This window comes from Carassius auratus, chromosome 45 (genome assembly GCF_003368295.1).
Source record: "Carassius auratus strain Wakin chromosome 45, ASM336829v1, whole genome shotgun sequence".
Lineage (NCBI taxonomy): Eukaryota > Metazoa > Chordata > Actinopteri > Cypriniformes > Cyprinidae > Carassius > Carassius auratus.
In genome coordinates, this window is record NC_039287.1 from 6766935 (window position 1) to 6794452 (window position 27518).

General features: G+C 36.5%; 2 protein-coding genes across 8 annotated transcripts in view; both read left to right on the plus strand.

Annotated features, from left to right (window-relative positions):
• LOC113063051 (dimethylaniline monooxygenase [N-oxide-forming] 5) overlaps positions 1-27518 on the plus strand; it is a 61706-nt gene that overhangs the window by 8548 nt on the left and 25640 nt on the right. For 3 of the 5 annotated variants that reach the window (XM_026233205.1, XM_026233204.1, XM_026233206.1), the window contains 6 exons: positions 11899-12039; positions 14934-15122; positions 15398-15563; positions 18406-18548; positions 19546-19745; positions 20685-21040. The exons of 1 other annotated variant lie outside the window; for it this stretch is intronic. In XM_026233205.1, coding sequence (XP_026088990.1) covers positions 11908-12039; positions 14934-15122; positions 15398-15563; positions 18406-18548; positions 19546-19745; positions 20685-21040 — 1186 coding nt within the window. In that variant the 5' untranslated portion in view covers positions 11899-11907. Of the gene's footprint in view, positions 1-11898; positions 12040-14933; positions 15123-15397; positions 15564-18405; positions 18549-19545; positions 19746-20684; positions 21041-21163; positions 21237-21898; positions 22394-27518 lie in introns of those variants that run through there. One more of the 5 variants, XM_026233207.1, reaches the window with a different exon arrangement.
• The window catches only part of LOC113063050 (dimethylaniline monooxygenase [N-oxide-forming] 5-like), a 44981-nt gene continuing 40899 nt past the window's right edge, over positions 23437-27518 (plus strand). For 2 of the 3 annotated variants that reach the window (XM_026233199.1, XM_026233197.1), the window contains exons 1-5: positions 23441-23526; positions 25143-25294; positions 25388-25576; positions 25658-25823; positions 26467-26609. In XM_026233199.1, the coding sequence (XP_026088984.1) occupies positions 25163-25294; positions 25388-25576; positions 25658-25823; positions 26467-26609 (630 nt within the window). In that variant the 5' untranslated portion in view covers positions 23441-23526; positions 25143-25162. Of the gene's footprint in view, positions 23527-25139; positions 25295-25387; positions 25577-25657; positions 25824-26466; positions 26610-27518 lie in introns of all 3 variants that reach the window. The other variant, XM_026233198.1, reaches the window with a different exon arrangement.

A 27518-nucleotide genomic window follows, 5' to 3' on the forward strand; every position in this document is an offset into this window, starting at 1 on the left:
ATTAGAGAGGGGAAAACCTATAAAGAGGTGCAAAAAATGATAGGCTGTTCAGCTAAAATGATCTCCAATGCCTTAAAATGGAGAGAAAAACCAGAGAGACGTGGAAGAAAACGGAAGACAACCATCAAAATGGATAGAAGAATAACCAGAATGGCAAAGGCTCAGCCAATGATCACCTCCAGGATGATCAAAGACAGTCTGGAGTTACCTGTAAGTACTGTGACAGTTAGAAGACGTCTGTGTGAAGCTAATCTATTTTCAAGAATCCCCCGCAAAGTCCCTCTGTTAAAAAAAAGGCATGTGCAGAAGAGGTTACAATTTGCCAAAGAACACATCAACTGGCCTAAAGAGAAATGGAGGAACATTTTGTGGACTGATGAGAGTAAAATTGTTCTTTTTTGGTCCAAGGGCCACAGGCAGTTTGTGAGATGACCCCCAAACTCTGAATTCAAGCCACAGTACACAGTGAAGACAGTGAAGCATGGAGGTGCAAGCATCATGATATGGGCATGTTTCTCCTACTATGGTGTTGGGCCTATTTATCGCATACCAGGGATCATGGATCAGTTTGCATATGTTAAAATACTTGAAGAGGTCATGTTGCCCTATGCTGAAGAGGACATGCCCTTGAAATGGTTGTTTCAACAAGACAATGACCCAAAACACACTAGTAAACGGGCAAAGTCTTGGTTCCAAACCAACAAAATTAATGTTATGGAGTGGCCAGCCCAATCTCCAGACCTTAATCCAATTGAGAACTTGTGGGGTGATATCAAAAATGCTGTTTCTGAAGCAAAACCAAGAAATGTGAATGAATTGTGGAATGTTGTTAAAGAATCATGGAGTGGAATAACAGCTGAGAGGTGCCACAAGTTGGTTGACTCCATGCCACCCAGATGTCAAGCAGTTTTAAAAAACTGTGGTCATACAACTAAATATTAGTTTAGTGATTCACAGGATTGCTAAATCCCAGAAAAAAAAAATGTTTGTACAAAATAGTTTTGAGTTTGTACAGTCAGAGGTAGACACTGCTATTTTTTTGAACACACCCCTTTCAACTAATTGCCCAATTGCACAGCCTGAAGAGCGTGCATATCATGAATGCTGGGTCTTGTTTGTTTTCTGACAATCTACTGAACCTACTGGTAACTTGTTTGCCACGTAGCAATAAAAAATATACTAAAAACCTTGATTATTCTGGTTAGTCACATTGTACTGCTATTATTTTGAACAATACTGTAGAGCGTGTGATCTCTGTGATACCCAGATGCACAAAACAGACTCTTCCACCTCTGTAATAAACACGGAGATGTTAGTCCCATCCGAATTGGTAAATGAAAATCCCAGACGTCAGGTGGTAAGAATTGACACTAAAATGTAGTTTAGAAAACTAGTCCTATCCGAATAGGGCTTTTGTGTCTGATGACATTGTGTGTTTTTAAAGGGATCATATGATGCGACTTAAATTTTGGAGTGTTACAAGCACTTGGTGCATAAAGAAGATCTGTAAAGTTGCAAAGACTAAAGTCTAAAATCTTTTCAAAAACTAAGTCAAGCACACCTACCTAAAACGGCTCATTCTAATATTTCCCTACATGTCCATGTCACGATGTGGGAAGATTTGCATAACGCCATCCAGATTTTCATGCTAAGAAAGAAGGCGTAACTTTTATTCTTGCTGTTGCCACCACTGCCATGTTGTGGAGACGCTGTGTGTTTCCTTGTGAAAACGAAGGAACTGCTTTGTTTGGTCTTACAAAAACAGGACACAACTAGAAATCAGTGGTTAAGTTGTATTTACAACACCGTTCCAGGGGTCTCATTTATAAATGTTGCGTAAGCACAGAATAGGCATAAAAATTGCAATTTTGTATGTACATATATGGATTTGTAAAAAAATTAATTTGGCGTAAATATGTACACACCTTACTGACATTCTAGACCATGTGTACACACTCTTTTTCATGGCGTGAGAAAAGTAATGAAGTAAGGAACGATTTTAAAGGGTTAGTTCGCCCAAATAGCAAAATCATGTCATTAATAACTTACCCTCATGTTGTTCCAAACCCGTAAGACCTCCGTTTATCTTCGGAACACAGTTTAAGATATTTTAAATTAAGTCTGAGAGCTCTCAGTCCCTCCATTGAAGCTGTGTGAACGGTATACTGTCCATGTCCAGAAAGGTAAGAAAAACATCAAAGTAGTTGGGTGAACTATCCCTTTAATATTACATTTAGACAGCAAGCCCAAAGAGACTTCGTGGAGACTTAACACTAGCCTTCTGAATGATCCCCAAGTGTCAAAAGTATATAAAGACAGAATTTAAAGAGTAAATGACCCATAATGACAATGGAGCAGTGTCTCCTAGCACATTATGGGATGCCGCAAAAGCTGTTATTAGAGGTGAACTCATGATGTGGTCGGCCCAGAAGAAAATATCAAAAAGAGAGACAAATTAAAGACCTGATTGAAAAAATCAAATCACTAGAAAGTAAACATATGGAGTATAATGACACCAGTATTCTAAATGACATAATGGAGACTAAACGAACCTTAAACAACCTTCAGTATATGAAAATCAAGTAGAGAAGAGAGCTAAACTAATAAAACAAAAGTTCTATGAAAATGGCCCTAAAAAACTACTTGCATGGAGAAGACTTAAACAACAGGCTGAGAGATTTATACATGAAGTGAGGGACCCCAGGACCAATGAGATGCATCATAATTTGGAAGACATACAAAATGCCTTTGAAACTTACTACACAAAACTATATGATCAGCCTCAAACAACTGAGTCAGTTGTCACATCATCCTTTCTAACATCTTTGGATTCACCATCTATAGGGACAGAGCAAAACAAAATAACTCAGGAGATAACAGAGGATGAGATAAACGACAATATCAAGATTAAAAACAAATAAAATGCCAGGTGCAGATGGGTACCCTTCAGAACCATCAGGGAAACAATAACACCAATGCTAAAGGATTGTATGTTTTGGGAGGTGACGAGACTCCGCTGTCCTGGAGACAAGTGGGTAAAAACAAAACAGACTGCAGCTCCTATAGACCTATATCAGTTTTAAACATAGATTACAGATTATATGCATCAATACTTGAAAAACAACAATAGACAGACAAGACAGGCTTTGTAAAAAACAGGCAAACCCAGGACAATGTGAGACGGCTCTCCACCTCATTGACCATATGAGGAACAGTGATATGGAATCTGTAGTTATAAGTCTTTTGACTCTGTCCGTTGGGAATATATATACTTGGTCCTTAGCTGCTTTGGTTTTAATGACCAGGTAATTAGATGTTTAAATTCCCTATTATCCTCTCCTATGGCTAGAATTAAAATAAATGGGGACTTATTGTAAACTAAACCTACATAAAACTCAAACGCTTACTTTTAACTATGAGCCACAAGAAAATATTTATAAAATCTGTCAATTTAAATGGAAAAGTAATACAATTAAATATTTAGGGGTACAAATACCTAAAGAGATCTCGGCTATTTATGACCACAATTACATTCCCATAACAGCTGATATTAAAGCAGACTTAAAACGTTGACCATTATTACCAATGAATATGTAATAAACGCTATGAAGATGAATATACTACCCAGACCTTTTCTTTTTAAATCCTTGCCTTCTTTCAATCCCAAGCAATTCAGTGATTGGAATAGAACTATCTCATCTTTTATGTGGGGAAAACTAAAACCAAGGATTAGATTTCAAACATTAAAACTCCCCAAGGACAAAGGTGGTATGGCTCTACCGTGCTTGGAGGATTATTATAGAGCAGCACAGTTACGTTCTCTGGTCTGTTGGTGTGACCCTGTGTGTGATGCAAAATGGAAGGACCTAGAGCAAAGTCAAGCATACCTCACCAGTCTATACTGGGTGAAAAAAACTCTTGAAAAAGCATCTGAAAAAATTAAGTAATTGGATGACAGTGCCTCTTAATATCTGGCACAAACTACTTAACCCTCTGCTCTGAAGTCGATTAATGCGTACACGCGTTATGAGGCATTTTCTCCTGATAACCCCGAAAAGAACTTAAATTACACTTTCAGTTTTAATCGTACAGATAAGAGCAATACATCAATCGAATATGTAAAGGGTCTACTTTTTTTTTATACAGACATAATAACAGCAAAACTTTGTGCACTTATAAAATAAAGATAACAAACAAGGTGTGCTGTCTGCAGCCTTGTCTGCACTGATCTTCATTTAGAAATGCATCATTAAAATGAACTGTAACTCAGTGAATTCTCAATGAAGAGACATGAGAGATATATCTATAGAAAGCCTGACATGTCTACTTTTTATATAAATATTCTGTGATAAATTAATCCATAATGAAACAACGCAATGTCCGTTTTGCAAGTTTCTGTTCATTATCTTGTAATGTGACCACGCCCCGCACTGAACGCTCTATTCGGATTCTAATGTTTCAAACTTACGCATGCGGCTTGAATACGCACACACAACAAAAGACAACGCAGCGAGACTGTTCTTCAAGTTTTTTTATTTTACTGTTTGCTTCGTGATGAGAGGAATAAGACCACAAAAAATTCACCACAAAAAGATGTGATGTGGTTGAGGATTTTAAATGTGGATTTCCTCAGAAAAAAAGAATGAAGCACTTTATTCAGCAGTGAAATATTATGAAGTTTCAATAACAATATACAATACTATACCATTACAAATGTAACAAACAATGCTGTTCTTTCAATTTATCCCCCCTAAAAACTTGAAAATAAATATTCTCAGCTCTTTTCAACATGAATAATAATAATGATAATAATAACAATAAATGTTTTTTTGTTGTTTTTTTGTAGAAAATAAGATTGTTAAAATGATTTCTGAAGGATTGTGTGTCTGGAGTAAAAATTAAGTTTGAAATTCAGCTTTGATTGTTCCTAATAAACTGTTTAACTGCACTCCCACATGGATATTAAATTATGTTGTGGGATAGTTAAATATATTTTAAATAAACTAGAAACTTTATATGCATGCACATAGAAAATTATATGCATTTATTTTGTCCTCACATTCTTTCTTGTAACTCCTCCCTCTCAGTGACACACAGCTGACTGAAAAGATCATTATGCAGCTCATTATGCAGGCCTTTGTCTTCTCAGGTGTAAGGCCATCCTTAAAAATATTCTTGTTTCCCGTAACCCGACAGACCCTGTCAATTTAGGACAGACTCAATTATCATTATTTTTTTTGCTTTTAGTCCGGTTGTACATTTTGAGTTGAGACCGACCAATTATTTTTTTTTTTTACATTTCAAACTACTAATACAAAAGCAATAAAATAGTATTAATTATATTTTAGTAAGTATTGTAAAATTACTTATATATAAATTGCCTAGGCCCACATACAAACAAAGGCTACGTTATTTCTTAAAAAAAAAAAAAAAAAACCTTGACGTCATCTATGTTTACATGGATGTCACACTATGGCCTGTGCGGTCGCTTCGTCTCCTCTTATTCACTGTCAGAGTCAACTGTTCGCGCTTGGTAATGATGGCTGCAGCTGCAGTAAACAAAAATTTTGCGGTCACTGTTCAAAGTTATATTGGTTCGGGCACCATAATACAGCTAAAAATGTCATTAAAACAGCTCGACAACGCTTTGACTTGGCACAAAGTTCTGGAAAAACTGTGCCTAGATCTTTTCCCATCCCTTCTCCCGTCTATTCTAAAACCATGACCGTGTCGACTGTCACTTTATGTTCGAAAATCTATTGCACTAATCGATTGGAACAACCAACACAAGTCTCAAAAACGAAAATAGGAAATTGATTTTAACGACCTTCTCTCGGAGCGTGTCCAAGTTTTTTTTTTTTTTTTTTGGAACACGCATCACACAGCAACTGCAGCTTCGGACACACACGCTTATCAGCAAATAATACTTCTGCACAGTATTTCTGTTTTTACAACAGAAATGTGAATTCTGCCGGTATTCAGACAGTCTCATACATACAGATTCTGGTTAGAATCGACGTATGCGATTATTTTTTGTTGTTGACATTTCTAATCATAAACACAGCCATGTTGAAACCTGCAGTAAATGTTTTGCATTATGGCAGTCCACTCTGCTTATTTGTTTGTCATTGTGCACGAAACTTAACGCCAATAAATCATCAGAAATATTGGTCTTTTCAGTGCTTTAAGTGGCCCAAAAGAGGTGTCGGTACTCTATTATAGCATATATATATATATATATATATATATATATATATATATATATATATATATATATATATATATATATACAGTGTTTTTTTATATATATATAATTGTGTAGCGGAGTATTTTTTTGTACACAGTGCCGCGAACTGTCAATCACTCCTGTACGCGTGCATCACTGTCCTCCTCGCAGCTGCAGCAACTTGCGCTCTCTTCATCAAGCTTTAAAACAAAAAGGGGATAAAAAGATCGTATTGTCTTTGTGCATATAGATTAATTAGATAAATGAATATATAAATTTGTGCCTAGCCACCTACGGTATTTTTTTAGAACTTAGAAAAAATATCCTGCAAGCCAATGAGCAGAACGACTCCACCTCCGCAGACAGTTTTTATTGTTTATCAGACAATAACTACTCAAGATTTTGCTTTAGTATAATTTTTCGGGACATCTGGTCACCCTGCCTGAAAGAGCTACTGCATTACTTCATTAGTTTGTGTCTGACCTGCAGCGATATGGCGGGGTGTCAGCCAGCGATTCATCTGATTTTGACCGTTTTGTTGTAGTACTCAGAATCTGAAGCCAGGAGAGCATGTTAAGTGTTGTTCACTATATTTGAATTTTTGTGCGCGTTTCACAAATTCTCTCCGGCCACATTAAGTTGTTACTGACGGCTACAAAAGCAACGCATGCGCTTCTCACTTGTAAAAGTCATGGGTGTGTGGTTGATGTAGTCTCTGCTCTCGGTGGGATGAATTAGGAAGCTTACATTGTGAAGGGCGCTCTGAAAAACGGCAGCACTGGCAAAGGATTAAAACCTCTATTAAAACAGATGTCCAAATGAGCGTACCGGTACGCTAAAAGCACGTTCCTGAGAGGTGGCGGTACGCTCAAGAGCTATATTTGGAAGTGGCGGTACTGAGTATCGGTGCGTACCAGCCCACTTAAAGCACTGGGCCCGTATTCATAAAGAATCTTAATGCAAAAAGTAGCTCCTAGCAACAAAATTCTAAGAAAATTCTTAGAAATGTGGGCGTTTACTCTTAAAATTAAAGAAAAAATCCTAGTAAAGAAAAAAGTAATTCAGAAAGAATCTTAACCCTTAAAAGAGGTCTTAAGGTCAAATTTGTTAGAAGCACAGACGAGGACTTTTAAGAGGCTTAAGAGTTTCTTTAGCAGAAGAGAAAATGGCAGAAAGACGAAGAGGCAGAAGAAATGTGTTTCAGACAATGGATGACAGTAAGTTAATAAGACGGTATAGATTATATAATAATTTATAATTTAATATATAAATTAAAGTATTCACTACATTACAATATTTGGCAACTGGAAAAATGCAACAATGCAACAGTGAAGATTTGGGTCTGTCACAACCTTCTGTAAGCAGAGTGATCACACAAACAATTACAGCACTTTCAGAGCATCTAATTGTGTCACAGTTCATTTAGTTTCCACTGAACATTCCCACCTTGCAGGCTCAAAAAACTGCATTTATGAATATAGCAGGCTTATAGGTGACCACAAGCAGGAGGAATGAACCGTTAATAGTTTGTGCTATACGCTCCCATGTCTGCTTCTTGTCCCTTGCTGTGACACCCGGCCCGAATTATCCTTTAAGAATGCATGGCCTTGTGTTCATCCACTAACTGGGCTAAAAGTAAACACTGTTCCTCTGTCCAGTTTGGCTTTCTCGCCCTTCTTGGTTTTTTATTCCATGTTTGATACATTAAAACCAACATTCAACATTCAGTATTCATTGATGCATATAGGGGTAATACTAACAGAAAACTAATTTCCAGGTTATACTCGTGTTTACTGTTAGACGGGACTTTCAACAACGTATGTAAAAAAGAGGTGGGAGAAAGAAGCTGACATAAAGATAAGTGAAGATGACTGGTTGAATATATGTAGGACACAATCTACCACTTAAGCTCTGGGTTGTGGAGGGAATTCCCCTGGTAAAACACTTTAGGAATCTTTATAACCCCTAATATAAATAAGACACAGAGTAACAATCCTGAAATGGTCAGTTTGGAGAACGTGTGGTAATATGTCTGCTGGTCACTTCCATTTCTTTTGGGAATGCCCTATTATTTCTTTGTATTGGATAGAGGTGATGAAGGTAATTAGATCCATATTAGGTTCAGACCTAAATTTCAGATTTATATATTTAGGAAATCTACCAACAGGGCTGGGAAAGACAGATATCTGTTACAAATACTTTTAGCAGGTAGCAAGAAAGCAATAACCAGACAACCGACAATTGTTGAATGGATAGAAATAGTTAAGGAAATTTATGTTACATTTTATGTTAAATTTATGGAACATCTGACTTTCTCTCTGAGATATGCCAGAAAGATATGTGAAGCATATTGAAAAAAATTAGAAACATGCAAAATATGTAGAGCTGCGGGGCAGGAGGACTGAAATTGAGAACCGCTGATATTGTCATTATAATCCGTAATTATGTCCACACTGGATGCAACCAATGCCTCGTTTATAATGGGTTTTAATGTTTTTGTCTCGGTGCTCTGAGATTCAAAGCATCACAGTATAGTAAGGGCCATAACATTTCCATCACACACGTGAGTAAGGCTGAACGATTATGACAAAAATCATAATTGTTGATTATTCACTTGAAATTGTAATTGCGATTATTATATATGATTATTACAATTTACATTGAATGATGTTTTCTATCATTGTTCGATGCAACTGCATGCCGTTTATGCTTTTCTATAGGATTGAGCCTCAAATGTACATCGGACTGGTTTCTTTAAATTATTAAAACAAAAAGTAAAAATATGAATGGTATTATAATGTAATACTAATATTATACTGTGTTTTTTGGAACTTAAACCTAGGGGTGTGGGCGATATGACGATTTTTGATTGTGGACGATAAAAATGTCTCCACGATCTGCTTTTAATATTGTAGTATCGTGCTACAGTGCACATTCTATCAGCTGTAGTTCTGGTGCCTCCGTCATATACTGTACTGTACAACGCCAAATGCATTCACAGCAGTGTTGACTCAGCGATAGAGTTAATCTCTCAATATTTGCATGTGCTTTTAAATGTTTAATTCTTGCGCTGGTCTGACACATGCATTTTCTGTGCGCATACACCCTAAGCGCACATGCTAAAGTCTTTCAAACAGTGCTCGATTATTGAACTGAGTTATCTTAGCGCTAATACTGTCAAAACACACAAGGTTTACATGTAGACTCAGATGGTTGGTTTTCTACAATGAAAGTAAACAGTTGAGAGAAAAACATATATATGCCTGTATAATAAATGCCTGCAGGTCTTAAAGGTGCCATCTGTCATGTCTGGCAAAAAAGTCAAGTCAAAGTCCACATTCCATACCAGATGGGGGCAGTATGCCTCAATAAAGTGAATTGGTCTACTCTAGAGTAACAAACGAGAAACGGCATAGTCTCTATGCTCCGCCCCTACTTTCACAACAACACTACAGCCTTAGTCGAAGCCTAAGAGGATGTTTTGCCTCCAGAGGAACGTTGGGTGGTGTCAAGTGATTTTGAAACATGACATCTTCAAGCTTCTCCCCTTCACCTTTACCAGTGAATATGTTCCTATTCGTTTTGTTCATATAACATTTTGAGATGTATATACACATTATTTGAATTAAATTAATTTGACAGACACCATTCTGTCAACATCATTGGTCAACATCAGACAGCTGATGTTGACCAAGCTAGCGCCAACCAACATAACCAGAGCTGCCAACTCTCAAGCATTCACCGTGAGACACACGCAATTGACTCTTTTCACACGCTTTCACGCCACACATCAATTTTCTCACGCACAGAAAAACCACGAAGCAAAGAGGACACGGAGACCAACAGACTAGACAAAGCAGGTTAGTTATGATATAAAAAAATGGGTAAGTTATAGCTAGCTAATTATCAAACGCAGCTACGGTTAGCCATCGCTAACATTAGCACGTTTATCGAACAGCCTTCGATACATTTCTATGTTATAACTTCCCGAAAACAAATACACAAACATATAAAACAAACTTCTAGCGAAATACTAACAGCATCTAACTTACCAATGCAAAAGAAATGTTGCAAGTTCGGAGTCAAACCTCATTTCTTTCAGGTCCATCAGTTGTCTCCAGCGATTGAAAGCAGTGCCGATGTTTACTCTGGTTCGGCTCCTTTTCTTACGGATTTGATTTGTGATTCCGAGCACGGTTGTTTCCCTGTAGCAGGTGGTGGTCTCTTGCCAAGGGCTTGAGCCATCCTTCCGCTCTCTTCCCTGAACTGAAATGAAGTAGTGGGCTGTACTTTCCATATGATTGACATCAGGTTCAGGTACGCCCACAAGCCGTGCGAGTTATTTGTGTATTGCAGGTTGGCTGGTGGTTATGTTGCCCGCATACCGCCTCCCATGGTCGAAACTGGTATTACGACACCTGTCGGGCCGGGGCTAGTAATGCTAATGCTAATTAAGGTTGATATCTCTGCAGCACTATAACTTGAAAAAATTTTATGACATCATTGCCCTTATTTCTTCTCATTCTTTTGATGTAGGTCATTTTTTGGATATTTTTACCTAAATTTTTGCAAATGGCACCTTTAAAGGGACAGTAGGCCTATTAAACATGGAGCCTACCGTCATTACTGTCAAGGGATAGATCACCCTAAAATTTCATTTCTGTCATTATTTACTCACTGTCACATCGTCCCAAACCTGTATTAATTTCTTTCTTGTTCTGAACACAAAAGAAGATATTTTGAAGAATGTGGGTAACCAAACAGTTGCTGGTCCACATTGAAAGAAAAAAATACTCTGGAAGTCACTGTGGACCAGCAACTGTTTGGTTTTCCACATTACTTAAAATAGCATTTATGTTCAGAAGAAGAAAGAAACTACGTTTTTTTTAAACCACTTTTGAGTGAGTAAATGGTGGTATAAAAAATTAACACTATGACAGAATTGACAGACAGCTGACAGAATTTATATTTTTGGGTGAAATATTTAACGTAAAAAAAACACCAGAACACAAGGAGAAAAATCACACACTGCTCTTGACTGAAGAAATTTAATAGAGTTGCTTTAGGAATCAGTTCACATAGTGTTTTATTTTTATATTTGTTCATTCAATTTCTTGAATGCTCCTGCTAAATACACATATTGTACCTGAAAATAAAGCACTGTTTGTTTTATTGGTATTTTATGTGTATTTGTAATGTGTATCTTTGTCATTCTTTTATCTTTTTTATTAAAAAATAAGAACAAACATTTTTATCTTTGGTCTACATACCTGCCATTCTTTTTTTGTTACCTAGAAAGGCTTTGTCTTTATAATAGGGAAATTAGATTGGCTGTGACGCTCAGACAACTTGCAAAATAGTAAAACAAACATGACAAAGGATTGTGATAAAATCGTGATATTGTGAAAAAAATAATTTAGATATTTTTTTTCCCATATCGCCCTGCCCACCCCTACTTAAACCACAGTTCATTACATCAAATACTCAAAATAATGTTCTTTTTAGCAACATCATATGACCCCTTTAATGATTAACCAATAAATGCTGCACATCCATGCCAAACATTGTGAATGATTCCTGAAAACTTTAACCTCGAAGGTACTTGTCATAGTTGAGGACATACTAGTGTAATAGTATGTTTTTATAACCACCGTTCCATGTTCCCTGTGCAGACTCGCAGCATGACTAAGCGTGTGGCTGTGATTGGAGCAGGCAGCTCTGGACTGACCTCCATCAAATGCTGCTTGGATGAAGGGCTGGAGCCTGTGTGTTTTGAGAGTAGTGATGATATTGGAGGACTCTGGAAGTTTAAGGTTGAAAATGAATTAAATTCAGCTCAACAATAAAGGCGGAGTGTGTCATTTCTGTGCCATACATGGTACCAAAATTATTTGGAAAATGACTGATATAATGAATAAGAATGATTTGTAACACACTAATTCTTATCAATACAAGATCAGGTGCCAGAAGCCCTTGGCGTAAAGGGTTAGTTCACCCAAAAATCTAAATGATGTCATTAATAACTCACCGTCATGTCGTTCCAAACCCGTGAGACCTCCGTTCATCTTCGGAACACAGTTTAAGATATTTAAGATGAAGTCCTAGATATCTCAGTCCCTCCATTGAAGCTGTGTGTACGGTCTACTGTCCATGTCCAGAAAGGTAATAAAAACATCATCAAAGTAGTCCATGTGACATTGAAAATACATTTTGGTCCAAAACTAAGACTTTATTCAGCATTGTCTTCTCTTCTGGGTCTGTTGTGAGATTTCAAAACACTGCAGTTTAGTGAAATCCGGTTTGCGACATTAGACTGTACACACAGCTTCAATGGAGGGACTGTGAGCTCTCGGACTAAATCTAAAATATCTTAAACTGTGTTCCAAAGATGAACGGAGGTCTTACGGGTTTGGAACAACATAAGGGTGAGTTATTAATGACATAATTTAGATTTTTGGGTGAACTAACCCTTTAATATATTATACACTACCATATTAATTCAATATTATTTGTAACAATTTGGGGTAGATAATGTCTTTGAAAGAAGCCTCTTGTGCTCACCAAGTCTGCATTTAATAAAAAATACAGTAAAAAATAGTAATATTGTGAAATGTTATGAACATTTAAAATAACTCTAATATACCATTTAAAATAACCTTCTAATATATTTTAATATATTAAAATAGATTTTATTTCTGTGAAGGCAAAGCTGAATTTTCAGCAGCCATTATTCCAGTCTTCAGTGTCATACTTAATGCATTTTTGTGGAAACCATGGTAAATTTTTTCAAGATTCTTTAATGAATATAAAGTTCAAAAACAGCATTTATTTAAAAATACATCTTTTTTGTTATAAAAGTTATAAATTTCTTTACTGTCACTTTTAATCAAAATTGTTTTATTTAGATCAATTCCAAATTTTTAGATGGTAGTGTAAATCAAATAATTTGTTGCACCATCTTCTTTTTATGGACATTTCTTGTTAGTTTGTTTTTGTTTTTCCTAAATATTTTTATGTTCTGACTAGTGCTGTCAAAATTAGCGCGTTAACGCATTCGATTAATTTGAAATATTTAACGCGTTAAAATAAAATAACGCAATTAACGCGGTTGCAGTTTTTTTTATTTCCAGTTGTGGCCTATGTATGTTCAACGTGCAAAGAAATATGGATAAGACCAAGGAAGGACTTTTAGACGGAAAGTTTCAGTATAAAACTCTGCCGGATTACTCTTCAGTCTGCCACAAGAAACATTATGACTGTATGACTGTAACAGTGCGTAAATCAGACCTTTCTGTAACGCTAACGTTAATAAGCTTAAACGAAAATAAAGAAATAATTGTGTAGCGGAGTATTTTTGTACACAGTGCCGCGAACTGTCAATCACTCCTGTACGCGTGCATCACTGTCCTCCTCAGCTGCAGCAACTTGCGCTCTCTCTCTTCATCAAGCTTTAAAACAAAAAGGGGACAAAAAGATCATATTGTCTTTGTGCATAGGCTATAGATTAATTAGATAAATGAATATCTAAATTTGTGCCTTGCCGTCTACGGTATTTTTTTAGAACTTAGAAAAAAGAAAAAAGAAAAAAGAGTTTCACACACCTTCTCCGGCCACGTTGAGTTGTTGACACTTAACATTGGGAAAAGCGACACATGCGCTATTCACTTGTATTATTTAAGGGTGAATGGGTAATGTAGTTTCTGCTCTGGGTGGGATGAATTAGGAAGCTTGCATTGTGAAGGGCGCTCTGAAAATCGGCAGTGCAGGTAAAAGATTAAAACCTCTATTAAAACAGATGTCCGGTACGCTACAAGCACGTTCTGGGCGCACGGAGAGGTGGCGGTACGCTCAAGAGCTATATTTGGAAGTGGCGGTACTGAGTACCTGTGTGTACTGGCCTACTTAAAGCACTGGCAATGACTATACTTTGGAATTTTTTTGCAGTCCACTTAGAATTCAACATGGAAATCATTTTTGTTTTTTATTGGCATTGATTGTTTTGAAATTCAAATGGTACTTACATGCCTGTGTTTTTATTTCTGTAATAAATATGGCTTTCAAGCCAAAAGTTAATTTGGAGGATATTGATGGTTTATTGCAGGTATGTTGTTTACATGAGAAAATCTGTGTTACAAGTTAAACAAAAATTCCAATAAACAATCATATTTTGAATTTAAATAGTTTCTTTGTCTTGAGTTTACATTAATTATTTACATTTTACATTTACATATCCAAAAAGTTTCAGTCTTTTAATTGCGATTAATCGCGATTAATCGCGATTAATTTTAAAAAATTGTGCGATTAATTAGTTAATTTTTTTTAATCGATTGACAGCACTAGTTCTGACCTATTTGTAATTAGCATTTTCTGAATGGAACAAGATACACAAATTAAAATGTATTATTATTATTATTATTATTATGTCTTTAAAGGATTCCTAAACACTCCCACCCACTGCAATTGGTCAGCAAACAAATAGCCCTGCCTCAAAACAACTACATTAGTTGGATTTGTTTACACTTTTGGGGACAAAAATGCTTCAAATGGCTTACTTATTATTTCTGCATATTACGATGGGATAAGAGAGAGTATTTTAACATTAAACAATATTACGCACTTCACCTTTAAACAACAATTTTAATGCTAAATATGGTTTATCTGTTAGTGAGTTCAAAGTCATTGACTGTATTTCTATGTTTGTGCACAGGAACAACCAGAGGAAGACCGTTGCAGCATTTATCGTTCTGTCGTAGTGAACACCTCTAAAGAGATGATGTGCTATAGTGATTTCCCCATGCCAGATCATTTCCCCAACTTCGTGAACAACTCTACGTTAATGCAGTACTTTAGACTCTATGCCGAGCACTTTAACCTGCTGAAACACATTCACTTTCAGGTAATAAACACCATAACATCACGTCCATTGAGATTTTCTAGATTTAAAATCTCATTGGTCCTGGCAACCATTTCAACCAATCAGATTTTACAGTTAGAGGTTGGGATTGTTAGGCAACAGTGACGTTACAGGGAAACATATTGCTTGGGAAAATCATTCTCACATAATTGTGTATATTATTGTGTGTTGTCTCTGGATCTATCATATGCTTTGAGTATTCTCTTTATAAAGATGAGAGGTAGCATTCAGGAGTTATGTGGTTTGGTGTATTTCAGACCACAGTTCGCAGTGTGAGACAAAGGCCTGATTTCTCTAACTCTGGTCAGTGGGAAGTGGTGACCATGGGCAGAGATGGACGAGAGGAGACACATGTGTTTGATGGTGTGCTAGTGTGTTCAGGACACTACACAAAGCCCATCAAACCCCTCTCAGACTTCCCAGGTGCTCACCTGTTATTACAGCACAGTCATCATAATACAGCATTCAACACTGTGTATCACTAATTCCCTGCATGGCTCTATACATATAATGGATTTGCACAGTGCCCTCCACTATTAATGGCACCATAGGTAAACGTGAGTAAAGGCGGCTATGAAGATAAATCTGCATTGTTTATCCTTTCGATCGTTCAGTCAAAAAAATTCACAAAATTCTAACGTGTCATTAAAGTAAAACAATTGAAAGTGGGGAGAAAATCTTATGAAACAACAGTTTTTCTCAAATGCACGATGGCCACAATTATTGGTACCCTTAGAAATTATTTAGAGTAAAATATATCTGAAGTATATTACCATTGATATTTACATTTGGTAGCACACCAGGGTGAGTAGGAGCATGAAATTGTCCAGCCATGGCCTTACATCACAAGGAGTAAAACCAAAGAATAAAGTCATGATGTGCAGAACAAGATTGTTAAGCTTCACAAAATATAAAGTGGCTGTAAGAAATGAGCTAAACATTGAAATCCCCTATGTCCACCATCAGGACAATAATTGAGGGGTTCCAGTCGACTAAAGATGTTACAAATCTGCCTGGAAGAGAACGTGTCTCTGTCGTCCTAATGTACAGTGAGGAGAGTTTGAGTGGCCAAAGACTCTCCAAGGATTACAGCTGGAGAATTTAAGAGATTAGTTGAGCATTGGGGTCAGAAAGCCTAAAAAAATAAATAATCAAAGAGCCCCTACATCACCACATGTTGTTCAGGAGGGTTTCAAGGAAAAATATCCTTGCTCATCTAAAAACTAATTCCAGCATTTAAAAAAAAAAAAAAAAAAAAGAGCTGGTTTTAATACAAACAGGAATAAAAAGTACTCCATGTCCAGTATTAAATATACTGCTGGATCTTTAATGTTCTGGGCCTGTTTTTCTGAAGGAGGTCCTGGATGTTAATAATGGATTCAATCAGATACCAAAAGATTTAAAAAAAAAAAAATCTAAACCTGACTGCCTCTATTTGAAATCTTATAATGGGCTGTGGTTGGATCTTTCATCAGGACAATAATCCAAAACAAATATTAAAATCAACACAAAAATGGGTCACTGAGCACAAAATGAAGCTTCTGCCATGGCTGACCCAGTCATCTGACCTGAACCCTATAGAAAAAGAGTGGGGTGAACTGAAAAGAAGAAGCACCAACATGGAGCGCTGAATCTGATGGATCTGGAAAGATTCTGCATAAAGGAATGGTCTCTGATCTCTTATCAGGTGATCTCCAAACTCTTCAGGCATTATAGGAGAAAACTCAGAACTGTTATCTTGGGGAAATTATGTTGCGATAATTGTGGCCAACATGAAATAGAGAAAACATTTATTTCACAATGAGATTGTCACAATGTGCTGCCGGAAGGAACACGGAGCCGAGAATAATCAAAAGAGTCTTTATTAATCCAACATGGGTATATCTAACATGAAGTACAGGAGGAAGACACACATACTTGACTAGTAGACCCAGAAAAAAAAAAACACTTAATTGAAAGGATTAGGTTTTATAAAGGCAGGATAATAGGGAAAACACAGGTGTACTCTCTCACCAGAATCCACTCAACGAAATCTGCTCGAGGGCCATCTTCAAATGACGGTGCTCTGCACGTGGGGTTGAGGCTTGCTTCATAGAACGAAGCAGAGTGCATCGTTCAGGCAAGTGGTAAGATCGGCTATGGCCAGAAACAGCCTGGTATGACCCTCGAGTGAATACTCTCCCTGCTTCAGCAGGATGAGGTGGAATTCCAGGCGGGTGTAGCGATCCATAGTACACAACGGAAAGAAAAAACTTGGAAACAAAACGGGAGAATAAGCAAAAGAGCCTTTATTAATCCAACACAAGGGTAAATCCAACATGGAGAACCGGAGGAAGACACACGTACTTGACTGGTAGAGCCGACAAAATTGAACTAAAAGGAATAGGGTTTTTAAAGGAAGGATAACGGGGAAAACAGGTGTATGGAATGACTAAATTAACGGGGACATGGAACACATGGGGAAGAAACTAGACACAACTGAAATCAAATTAACATACCACGGGAGATAAAAACTGGATCACAGGGGCAAAAATACACAGACAGGTCCATAATCCTGACAGAGATTTCCCCCCATTTTCAATTGCTTTAATTCAATTAAATTTTTTGAATGAAAGATCAATGGGATAAACAATGCATATTTATGTTCACAGCCACCTTTGCTGATATTTATCAAGGGTTCCAGTAGGGATATGCCGCTATCAATTTGTCCTGTTGGGATTATTTGCTCATGTTTTTATCACAGTAAACTGTATTATCACGGTATTGAAATTTAGTTCTAAAAAGTGCTCAAAATATAGTATAATATAATAGGTTAAATAACTTTTTTCTAATAACAAAAATAACTGAACATTTAAAATAAAACAATAAAGAAAAATAAAGTTAAAAGTTTTGCACAGATTCAAGTGCAAAAGAACTATAAAGACCCATAGGTATCACTTTACAATCTCATTAGTTAACCATTAACATTCACAGTGCTTCTCTTTCGTGCTTGTTTACATCAGAGCGCACAGTGTCTTTCAAGCAGCATACAGCGGTGTTGTGCATTTTGACCAGTTGATGGGAATAGAATTCTTAAAATGCATTCCAAATTCAGAATAATTTGTAATATAATTATTCGCAGCATTTAGAAATGCCCACAATAACAATATTGTGCATATTCGTGATATATCGCATTACTGAAGTCTAGGTTCCAGAAAGTGGAGGGCACTGTATTTGGAAACATTAATATATTGTATAAATTTTTCTGTAATTTTGTGTGCTGCAGGTATTGACACATTTCCAGGGACAATAATTCACAGTTGGGAATATAGGGACCCTGATCCTTACATTGGGAAGAGAGTTGTTGTTCTTGGGATTGGGAATTCTGGTGGAGACATTGCTGTGGAGCTCAGCAGAGCATGTGAGAAGGCAAGCGAGATTTAATAGTGTAATATTTAATATTGATCTTTTCTCTATTTTTAAGTTCTTGGCAAGGTCAAAATTATTTATGATGTGATTAGTGATTGAATGATAGGTGGTGTTTTAATGACTCAATTGATTATTCACATTAATAATTAATAATATATATAATTGCAACCTTCTGACAGCAAAATAAATTAATAATTTTCAAAAAAGGACAAATTAAGAAAGTAATGAATTATGGTAGAATTGCAAGGTACAATATGTAAACCACATTTGAACACTCAACACTATTAAACAATTCAATATCATAATTAGCATAATATTAAAATAATTATATGATTAATTCATTTAGCAATCTAGCTAGCTATCTAACAAGAAAAAAATTACATTCATCTTCATAATACAGAAGGTATTCCTCATTCAAGAATCCAAGCCTTTTTCTTTCATTTATTTTTGTCCTTCTTTTTTTTTTTTTATATAATTTTAAAAGTTTAAAATTATGCCATATTAACTTAAGCCAACTGCAAGTTAATATAACAAAGTTCAGTAATATATATACGTTCAATAATACGTAAATAAGTTACATTAAACTTCCCATGAAATAATTTTTTTTTTTAATGTAATATTGCAGTTTGTTATACATGAATTACTAAATGGCAGCGATCCAATCAATTCCAAATGGACAAAGTCAAGTCCCGGCCTAATTTTTTTGGTTTGCTTTGAGAAGCTCACTTGTCTATACGTCACATTTGGTGAGAATAGATTATCGCAATTTCAGGCCAACTTTAAAGTTTTACATGTTTCCCTTCTAAATCAGTGCACAATATGTCATAAAATTCTGTGTCTATTTTGCTGATTTTTAACTAAATTTTACTCCCTCAGTTCTGAATATGCTTAATCTCTTGGTTCTCATTAATATTCTCCTATTTTGGCAAGCTTAAATTCACTCTCATCTATACACTAATTCAGTTTGCTTTGGTCTTCCTATTTCTCACTTTCTTAGACATTCCTGAGTACCCGGAAAGGGGCTTGGATCATAGGTCGCGTGGTTGATAGAGGGCTTCCTCTAGATATGATAATGATGACACGAGTTCGAGATCTGATTTACGGCCTCCTGCCTCAAGCTCTGCTCAACATGATTTGGGAGAGAATCCTCAATCAGAGATATGACCACAAGCTGTATGGACTACAGCCTGGATACAGGTGAAGGGCCAAACCATGATCCTCAAGGACTCTTTCCAAACTCTTTTCATTGTTTATTATTAAAGTAAAGCCCTGGTGGCCGATTGCACCAACTGGATGTACACCCAGTCGTAAGACTAGGCTGGACGATTTTTAGGGTTCATGTCTGTTAGGTTAATTCTTACTGCAGACATGAACTAATGTTTATGGTCTTTTTCGGTCCAGATAAGCGATATCAACCACTAAATTCGGTGTAGAATGTAGTCTATAGCCTACCACACTGTTGACCGTAATCGAATACAAAATATATTTCTGTACAGCATCTTATAATTATGCAATAAAAATATTACATATAAACTGGTACTATTAAAAGAAACTGAACCATTTGACATCTGCTTGGAAGGACGGTGTAAATGCTTGGAAATATTTCACGTCTTTAATTACATTCATTATTTGTAGCGTCCCTGCCATATAATAGTCGCAATAAGTTTTGTTATTTGTTACTTTTAATCAGAAATAAAAGATCGGCAATCAGATTTTGTTTTCAATTATTTTCACAGAATACAAACTGTAAATGTTTTTTCAGCCACAGAAAGATGCCAGTAAAACACAACATCACGTAAAGTCACAATTTACCTCAGAAAAGACATTTATTGCACATTAACTTGTTTGTAGCCTAAGCTATAAAAAATAACTCTAGAGAGAAGCATTGTATTACATTTATTATATTTTACTTAACCTTGATGATGGGAGACTTCATGAACGTCGCGTAAGCTATATCTATAACTGCGGGAGAATGTGTCAGCATGGACGCGCATTGTCTATGCCTGGCGTAGTTGCGCCGATCGTAATTTCAGTTGGTGCAACAGGTGTAATTATTTATCGGAAAGCTGGATGTTGCAACAATTTTAAAATGACTCCTGATTCACAGTGACCTTTACCCTTGATTTTTGATTCCAGGATCCTCGAACAGCGTGTTGTTATAAACGATGACCTCCCTGGTCGCATTCTGTTAGGGGAACTGGTGATCAAATCAAATGTGCAGAAGATCCAAGGCTCGACGATTGTCTTTGATGATGGGACTGTAGAAGAGAAGATTGATGCAGTGATCTTATGCACAGGATATGATTATAGATTCCCCTTCCTCCCCACCTCCTTAAGCTCTGGTTCTAATGGAGATCTGAAACTCTACAGAAGAATCTTCCCTCCATCTCTAGAACGTCCAACACTGGCCATCCTGGGCCTGTTTCAGACCAAAGGGTCGATCATGCCAGCTGTAGAACTACAGGCGCGCTGGGCCACCAGGGTCATTGCAGGTAATGAACAAGCATAAGTCATTAAAACAAAATGGTCAAGTACATATAGAGAATCATATGAAACATTATATTTTTATGTGATTATGGGTAAAAAAAAAAAAAAAACTGTTACTGTTTTTCAAGGACTGAACCATCTTCCTCCAGCTGACAAGATGGATAAAGCAATAGAGAAAGATGTTCAAGCGAATTTAAAGAGGTAATTACTTATTCACCTGAATGATCATCTCAGATAGGTTTAATTTAGAGATGCACCGATTGCATTTTTCTTGGCTGATTCTGATTTCCGATTATTTGTAAGTGTGATCTGCCAGGACCCCGAAGAATTATGATTAATAGAATATACTAAATAATATTCGTTCTCTTTCTTAACTATTTAATGTTCCAAAACTGACTGTGTTTAACTGGATACTTGCCAAAATGGGCATTTTGACATAATTTTGTATGTATTTGAATGTTTCAGCACAGATAGCCACTCATTATGGTATTTGTGGCTCACAAGCTGTTTAAAACTTGTGCGCTCCACTAATATAGATCAGTGGTTATGTGCGCTTTTTTGGTGTAAGCACGAAACCTGTAGGAATTAATCAAATAATGTGCAGTACAAGCACTATTTAACCAGTGTGAATGAGACGTGTGAGAGAGAAGTGATCGTTGGAGAGAAGAGAGCGATAATGCGCGGCTGACGTTATTGTCTGTGCCGCTGGTAACAAAACGATTGGCTCGAAACTGGAAAGAAGTGAGACTTACAGTATCAGCTGGTCAACGATCATGAGGAAAATCAGCTGTTTCCGATCCCCGACTGATTGATCAGTGCATCTCTAGTTTTATTTTGACAGTTAATCATCTATCTCTTCACAGTTACCCCTTTCCCAAGCTGGCTGCGCTTCAGGTGGACCACATTCCTTACCTAGACGCAATAGCAAAAGAAGTGGGCGTCTCTCCCAACATTGCTTCACTGCTCCTGAGGGACCCTGCTCTTGGTTTGAGGGTTTTCTTCGGGCCGTGTTCTCCGTACCAGTTTCGTCTGAACGGACCGGGGCACTGGAGTGGTGCCCGTCAGGCCATCCTTACCCAGTGGGATCGTGTGGCCAAACCCATGAAGACCAGGCCCATTCCAGAACATCCATCCTTCAGTTTATTTTTCTGGCTGGGCCTGTCAGGGGCTGCATTGATTATTGCTTTATTGGCAATGCACATGATCCCACTGTTTCTGAATAGTGATTAGATCCCATAGATATAACAGTCTGTTTTTGGGTAGCTCTGTTTTGTGTTTGCACTTTCATCTAATTATTCTTTAACCTGTTAACTGTCACCCCGTCCCGAATACGGGATGCCTACGTTGACTATAATATATAACAATCAAATCTAATCTAATCTTGACAAACTATATATCGTTGGAAAGGTCTAAGACTCCCAAATATATATATTTTACCAATATTTTTTTTTTAAAAATTATGTAGAAAAAGTAATAGATTAATTTATGACAAGAGTGCACCCTCAGAAATCTACATTACAAAAGGAGCTTTGATCTTTGTTTAAAAAAAAGACTTCCTCGTTGCCTTTTTCTCTATCACATTTTAGAAATCATGAGAAGTTATATATCACTCGAAAACATAAAATCTCAAAATTCATCCTTTAAAACCCATTTTAAAATCAGACATTGCATTACCATGTAAATGGCACATCAAAATCATGTTACAAAATGTTTTCATTCATGAATTATAAAAATGTAGGTTTGTATCAAGCACATTCAAGTCTATCCTTAAAAAACGTGAGTGACAGTTTAATCTAATTCTTGGAGTTAATTATCTTTTATAATACATATAAGAAATTATCATTTCGTCCTTGTCAAACATTGTTTTCAAACAAGTGTATTTTTTTATCTTAAATCAGTGTGCTCTTCCATATTTCTTGACATAATAATCACCTTTTCTTTTCATCCAGAAAATAGTCATATGTTATTATGTTTTCACAATCATCACAGAAGTAAAGTTTTTGTAGAATTAAAGCATTTTGATCACTCAACATACTTTGAAATAAAACAGTTGTTGGAGAAGGATGAGTCTGCCTGGGCTGGTATTTTGTGATTGTGAGATGAGATGGTGATTATTCCCATGTCTAAATAGCATTTAGATTCACTCTCACACACTTGTATATTACAAAATGATAAATACTATTTTACATCTTATAGATTTTTATAGTTTTGTATTAAAAGTCTGGAGCAGACATCCCATAATTTTTTAAAATGATGAAAGCATGGTTAACACTTTTCCAAGATTTTTTTAATGTGACCTAGACTTTCATATAACAAAAAGAAAAGACTTAGGGCATACGTGCAAAAATAAAGCTACACCTGACCACTGACCAAATCGAGTGACGAACATGAGTCCCGCCCCCTTTAAGCTGACGTGTACGCAAGGGTGTGGCTTAGCGACACAACAGACCAACATCTGAAGTTCTGCGGTCGTAATCTCGTTTCACACAAGGTAAGGTGACACGCTACAGACTTAGTAACATAACTACATTGACAATTGATACAGTTTTATGTGTTTACCTAACATTGCTTTGTTGTTTACTTAAAGATGACAGAGCTGCTTGTTCAAATCGGATGCTTTATATTTTCATATGTTCTTGTCCGCGCTTTAGCAAGTCGAGTTCACAAATACATATACATGTAATGTTACTAGCTATGACAAACGCTTGGAATCTACTGGACTGATTTTGATACTCGAAAATCTTTGATTTGAAAGGTCAAAGTTAAAATTATTAAACCTACAAATTAATGTGTCATTGCACTAGCGATGACAAACGCTTGAAATCTATTGGATTGATTTTGATACTCGAAAAACTTTGATTTGAAAGGTCAAAGTTTAAATTGTTAAACCTACAAGTTAATGTGTCATTGTGAAATATTGTTTCTTTTTATTGTGACAGTATTGTATGACAAGAACTTATTTGACAATTCTTAGTAAGCTAAACGTTTTTCATCTCTTGCAGCATGTAAAACACAAAAACTATGGTCTTGTGGTTACTTGAACTAATGGACAACATCCTATGAATAATTCCCCAGGAATAATCTCCATTTTCTTCTCAGATCATGACCCGTGTCTGTCTGGAGACATTTAAGGGGCTTTAGTTCACCCAAAAATGAAAATTAGCCAATTAATTACTTTACTCTCAAATCATCCTAGGCGTATATGACTTTCTTCTTTCAGAAGAATCCAGTTGGCGTTATATAAAAAATTGTCTTTAATCTTTCAAGCTGTTTAATGAATATCAGTGGGTGTCGCAATTCATCAGTCCAAAAGAAAAAAGCACCCATCCATGAAAAAGTGTCTCACATGGCCCCAGGAGTTGAACAAAGTCCTCCTGTAGCAAATCAGTTAATTTTTGTAAGGAAACTAACCATATTTAAAACATAATAATTTAATCTAGTTTGTGCTCACTGTTGTGCAGAGAAGCAGATGGGTGCTTTTTATTTCACTTCTTTTGAATGATGCACTGCAACACCTATCGAGTGCCATTTAACTGCTTGAAAGATCAAACACATGGATGTTCAGTAATTTATGGGCTACTTTTCAATTTTAGGTGAACTAACCCTGTAAACACATCTTTTAACATGGCAGCATCAAATAAATGTGAATTTGGATATGTAATGCGTGGCATTTTTCATTTTGAAAGGGTAAAACACAGGGATGGAAGGTGTAAATGGAAGCCAGGCAGTTATCAATATCAAGATTTGGCAAATTACTACATAGCCTAATCATAAAGCATGTTAATGTATATTTTAAGCTTGAGATAAAAAAAGGTAAATATCACCTTGTGAACAGAACATTTTCACTGCATCATTTTCAGTTTGCAAAATTAGGCAAAAAGTGTGGAAATGTTATTTTATTGTATGTAAGGGTATATACAATTCTCACTGAAATTGCATGACAGAAATAATTTCATTTCGACAACGGAAAGCTATCAAACACTGCATAATGATATGTGATGAAAATAACACTAGTGGATGGTTTCATGCTTCTGAAAAAATTGCATCCATAATTGATGACCATTTTTATAAACTATTAAACCTTTTTTTACTATCATCTGCTCAGAGTCTGACTGTTGTGGATCATCATGGCTAAACGTGTTGCTGTGATTGGAGGAGGAACCTCTGGGCTGGCCTGCATCAAATGCTGCCTGGATGAAGGTCTGGAGCCAGTGTGTTTCGAGACCAGTGATGACATTGGAGGACTCTGGAGGTTTAAGGTGAGACATGTCAGTATGATTGGACCCTTTGAAGAAAAGAAGGAACAACATGTTGGAAGAAAATGATCCAGTTTGGTTGTCTTTCCATCTTAGGAAAATCCAGATCCAGATCGTGCGAGCATTTACCACTCTTTGATTATCAACACTTCAAAGGAGATGATGTGTTTCAGTGATTTCCCCATTCCTGCCCACTTCCCAAACTACATGCACCACTCCCTCATCATGGACTACTTCCACATGTACGCTGACCACTTCCAGCTCAAACGCCACATCCGCTTCCAGGTCAGAACTGATGACACAAACTGTGAAGTTAGGAATATACTGTATCATTTGCTCTTGACTTCACAAGTTCATGTTTTCTAGACAAAAGTTCTTCATGTTACACCAAGGCCAGACTTCCCTCACTCTGGACAGTGGGATGTAGAGACAGAGTCCAAAGATGGTCGGAGAGAGAAGCAGGTGTTTGATGCTGTGATGGTCTGCACCGGACACCACTGTCACCCTCATCTCCCTCTACAGGACTTTCCAGGTGCAGCAAATGTGATGACTAAGCAAACAGGGTCTATGTGCAAAGAGTAACAACATAAGGTCAATGAACTCTGGTGTAACAGTAAGAGAAAAGTATGATATGCAGTGTCACTGAAGTTATTATAAATTACAGTTATATATTAAATGTTATGGTACATATGACTGGATTACAGTCATGAAAACTCTCAGGATATTTTAGCATGTTAATGTATATGACAATAAAAAAATAATAATATACATTTAGATTAAATAAAATGTATTTTAATATTACAATTAATAACATTTAATATATTTGGTCCTGGAGAATTAGATCTGCTACAATTTCTGCTGATGGTGCTCCAGGACAACAATGGAGACTGCTGTCAATACAATCATAGAAATATTTTTGTAAGAATGTATGACATGCTGCTGCTGCTGCACAAAAAAACAGATCTAGGCAGGTGAAGCTGGGGAGGTGGAGGGTTTCAGAAGAACTCTATTAGTTACAGGGCCAGCTTACAGCAAACAATTAACCAAAATATTTAAATGTTGTACAAGCAAGCTCATTGGCTGCAGAATCAGCATGTGTCAATTAGCTTGTGCAGTATTAATTATGTGTTAGCTAGCAGATTGCAAAAGGCTTCTTATTCATATCCTCTCTTTAGGAATAAACACATTTAAGGGGAAATACTTCCACAGCCGTGACTACAAAAACCCTGAAGAATGGAGAGGGAAGAGGGTAATTGTGATTGGCATTGGGAACTCTGGAGGAGATATTGCTGTGGAGCTGAGCAGAATGGCCAAACAGGTGATATGCCACCATACTGCAAGACTGTAGTGTACTCTGATGAGCCATAACATTATGACCAGTCACAGCAAATATCATTGATCATCCCTTAACAAGCCCACATATTAAAGGGTTAGTTTACTCAAGAATGAGTCAATCTTTTGTTCGTTATCTGACTCAGTTCTCTCTTCATAGCAGTTCAGTCAGTGTACTGTTTGAGTAAATGAATTACTCCGGGATATTGGTTTGTTTGAACTCAGAGGGAGTGTCAACCACATTAAAAAAGTTAACAGCTTAAGTAATTTGTGGATTAATGCGTATTGGAGACGTGAGCTATGTCAAACGATTCAGTTCAATTTGGTGAACTGGTTCAAGAAGATCCGGTTACATCGAATGATTCGTTCCCGAACCGGATATCACTAAACTGCTTTGATTTAAAACTCTCACACAACAGACACGGAAGAGAAGTAAATGATTTATAAAGTCAACCATTTATGGTTGAACTAACCCTTTAAGGTCTAGTTAGATTAGATAGCAAGCAAACAGTTTTCAGTTTTCGTAATCAACGTGTTGGATGCAGGAAAAATGGCTAAGAATAAAGATCTGAGGTGCGTTTCCCAAAAGCATTGTTAGCCAACTATGGTCGCAAGTTCCACCTCAGAGGCATCATGCCCCCTCAGATTTCTGAGCCAAGTGGATTTTGAATGCAGCTTCCAAAAGACAAAATGTAGCCGAATAATATATATATATATTTGATACAATCACACAAATGTATGTAAGAATGTAAGTAAGATGTTAATTTCACAGTGTAAACGGCTTCAGTGATTTAAATGGGAGTTTTTGAGAATGCCTGAACTCAGGCTAGACTGAATGTAAATTTTCTTTGATAAAATAAATGTTATTTGTTTTCTGTAAAATGAAAGTGTTATT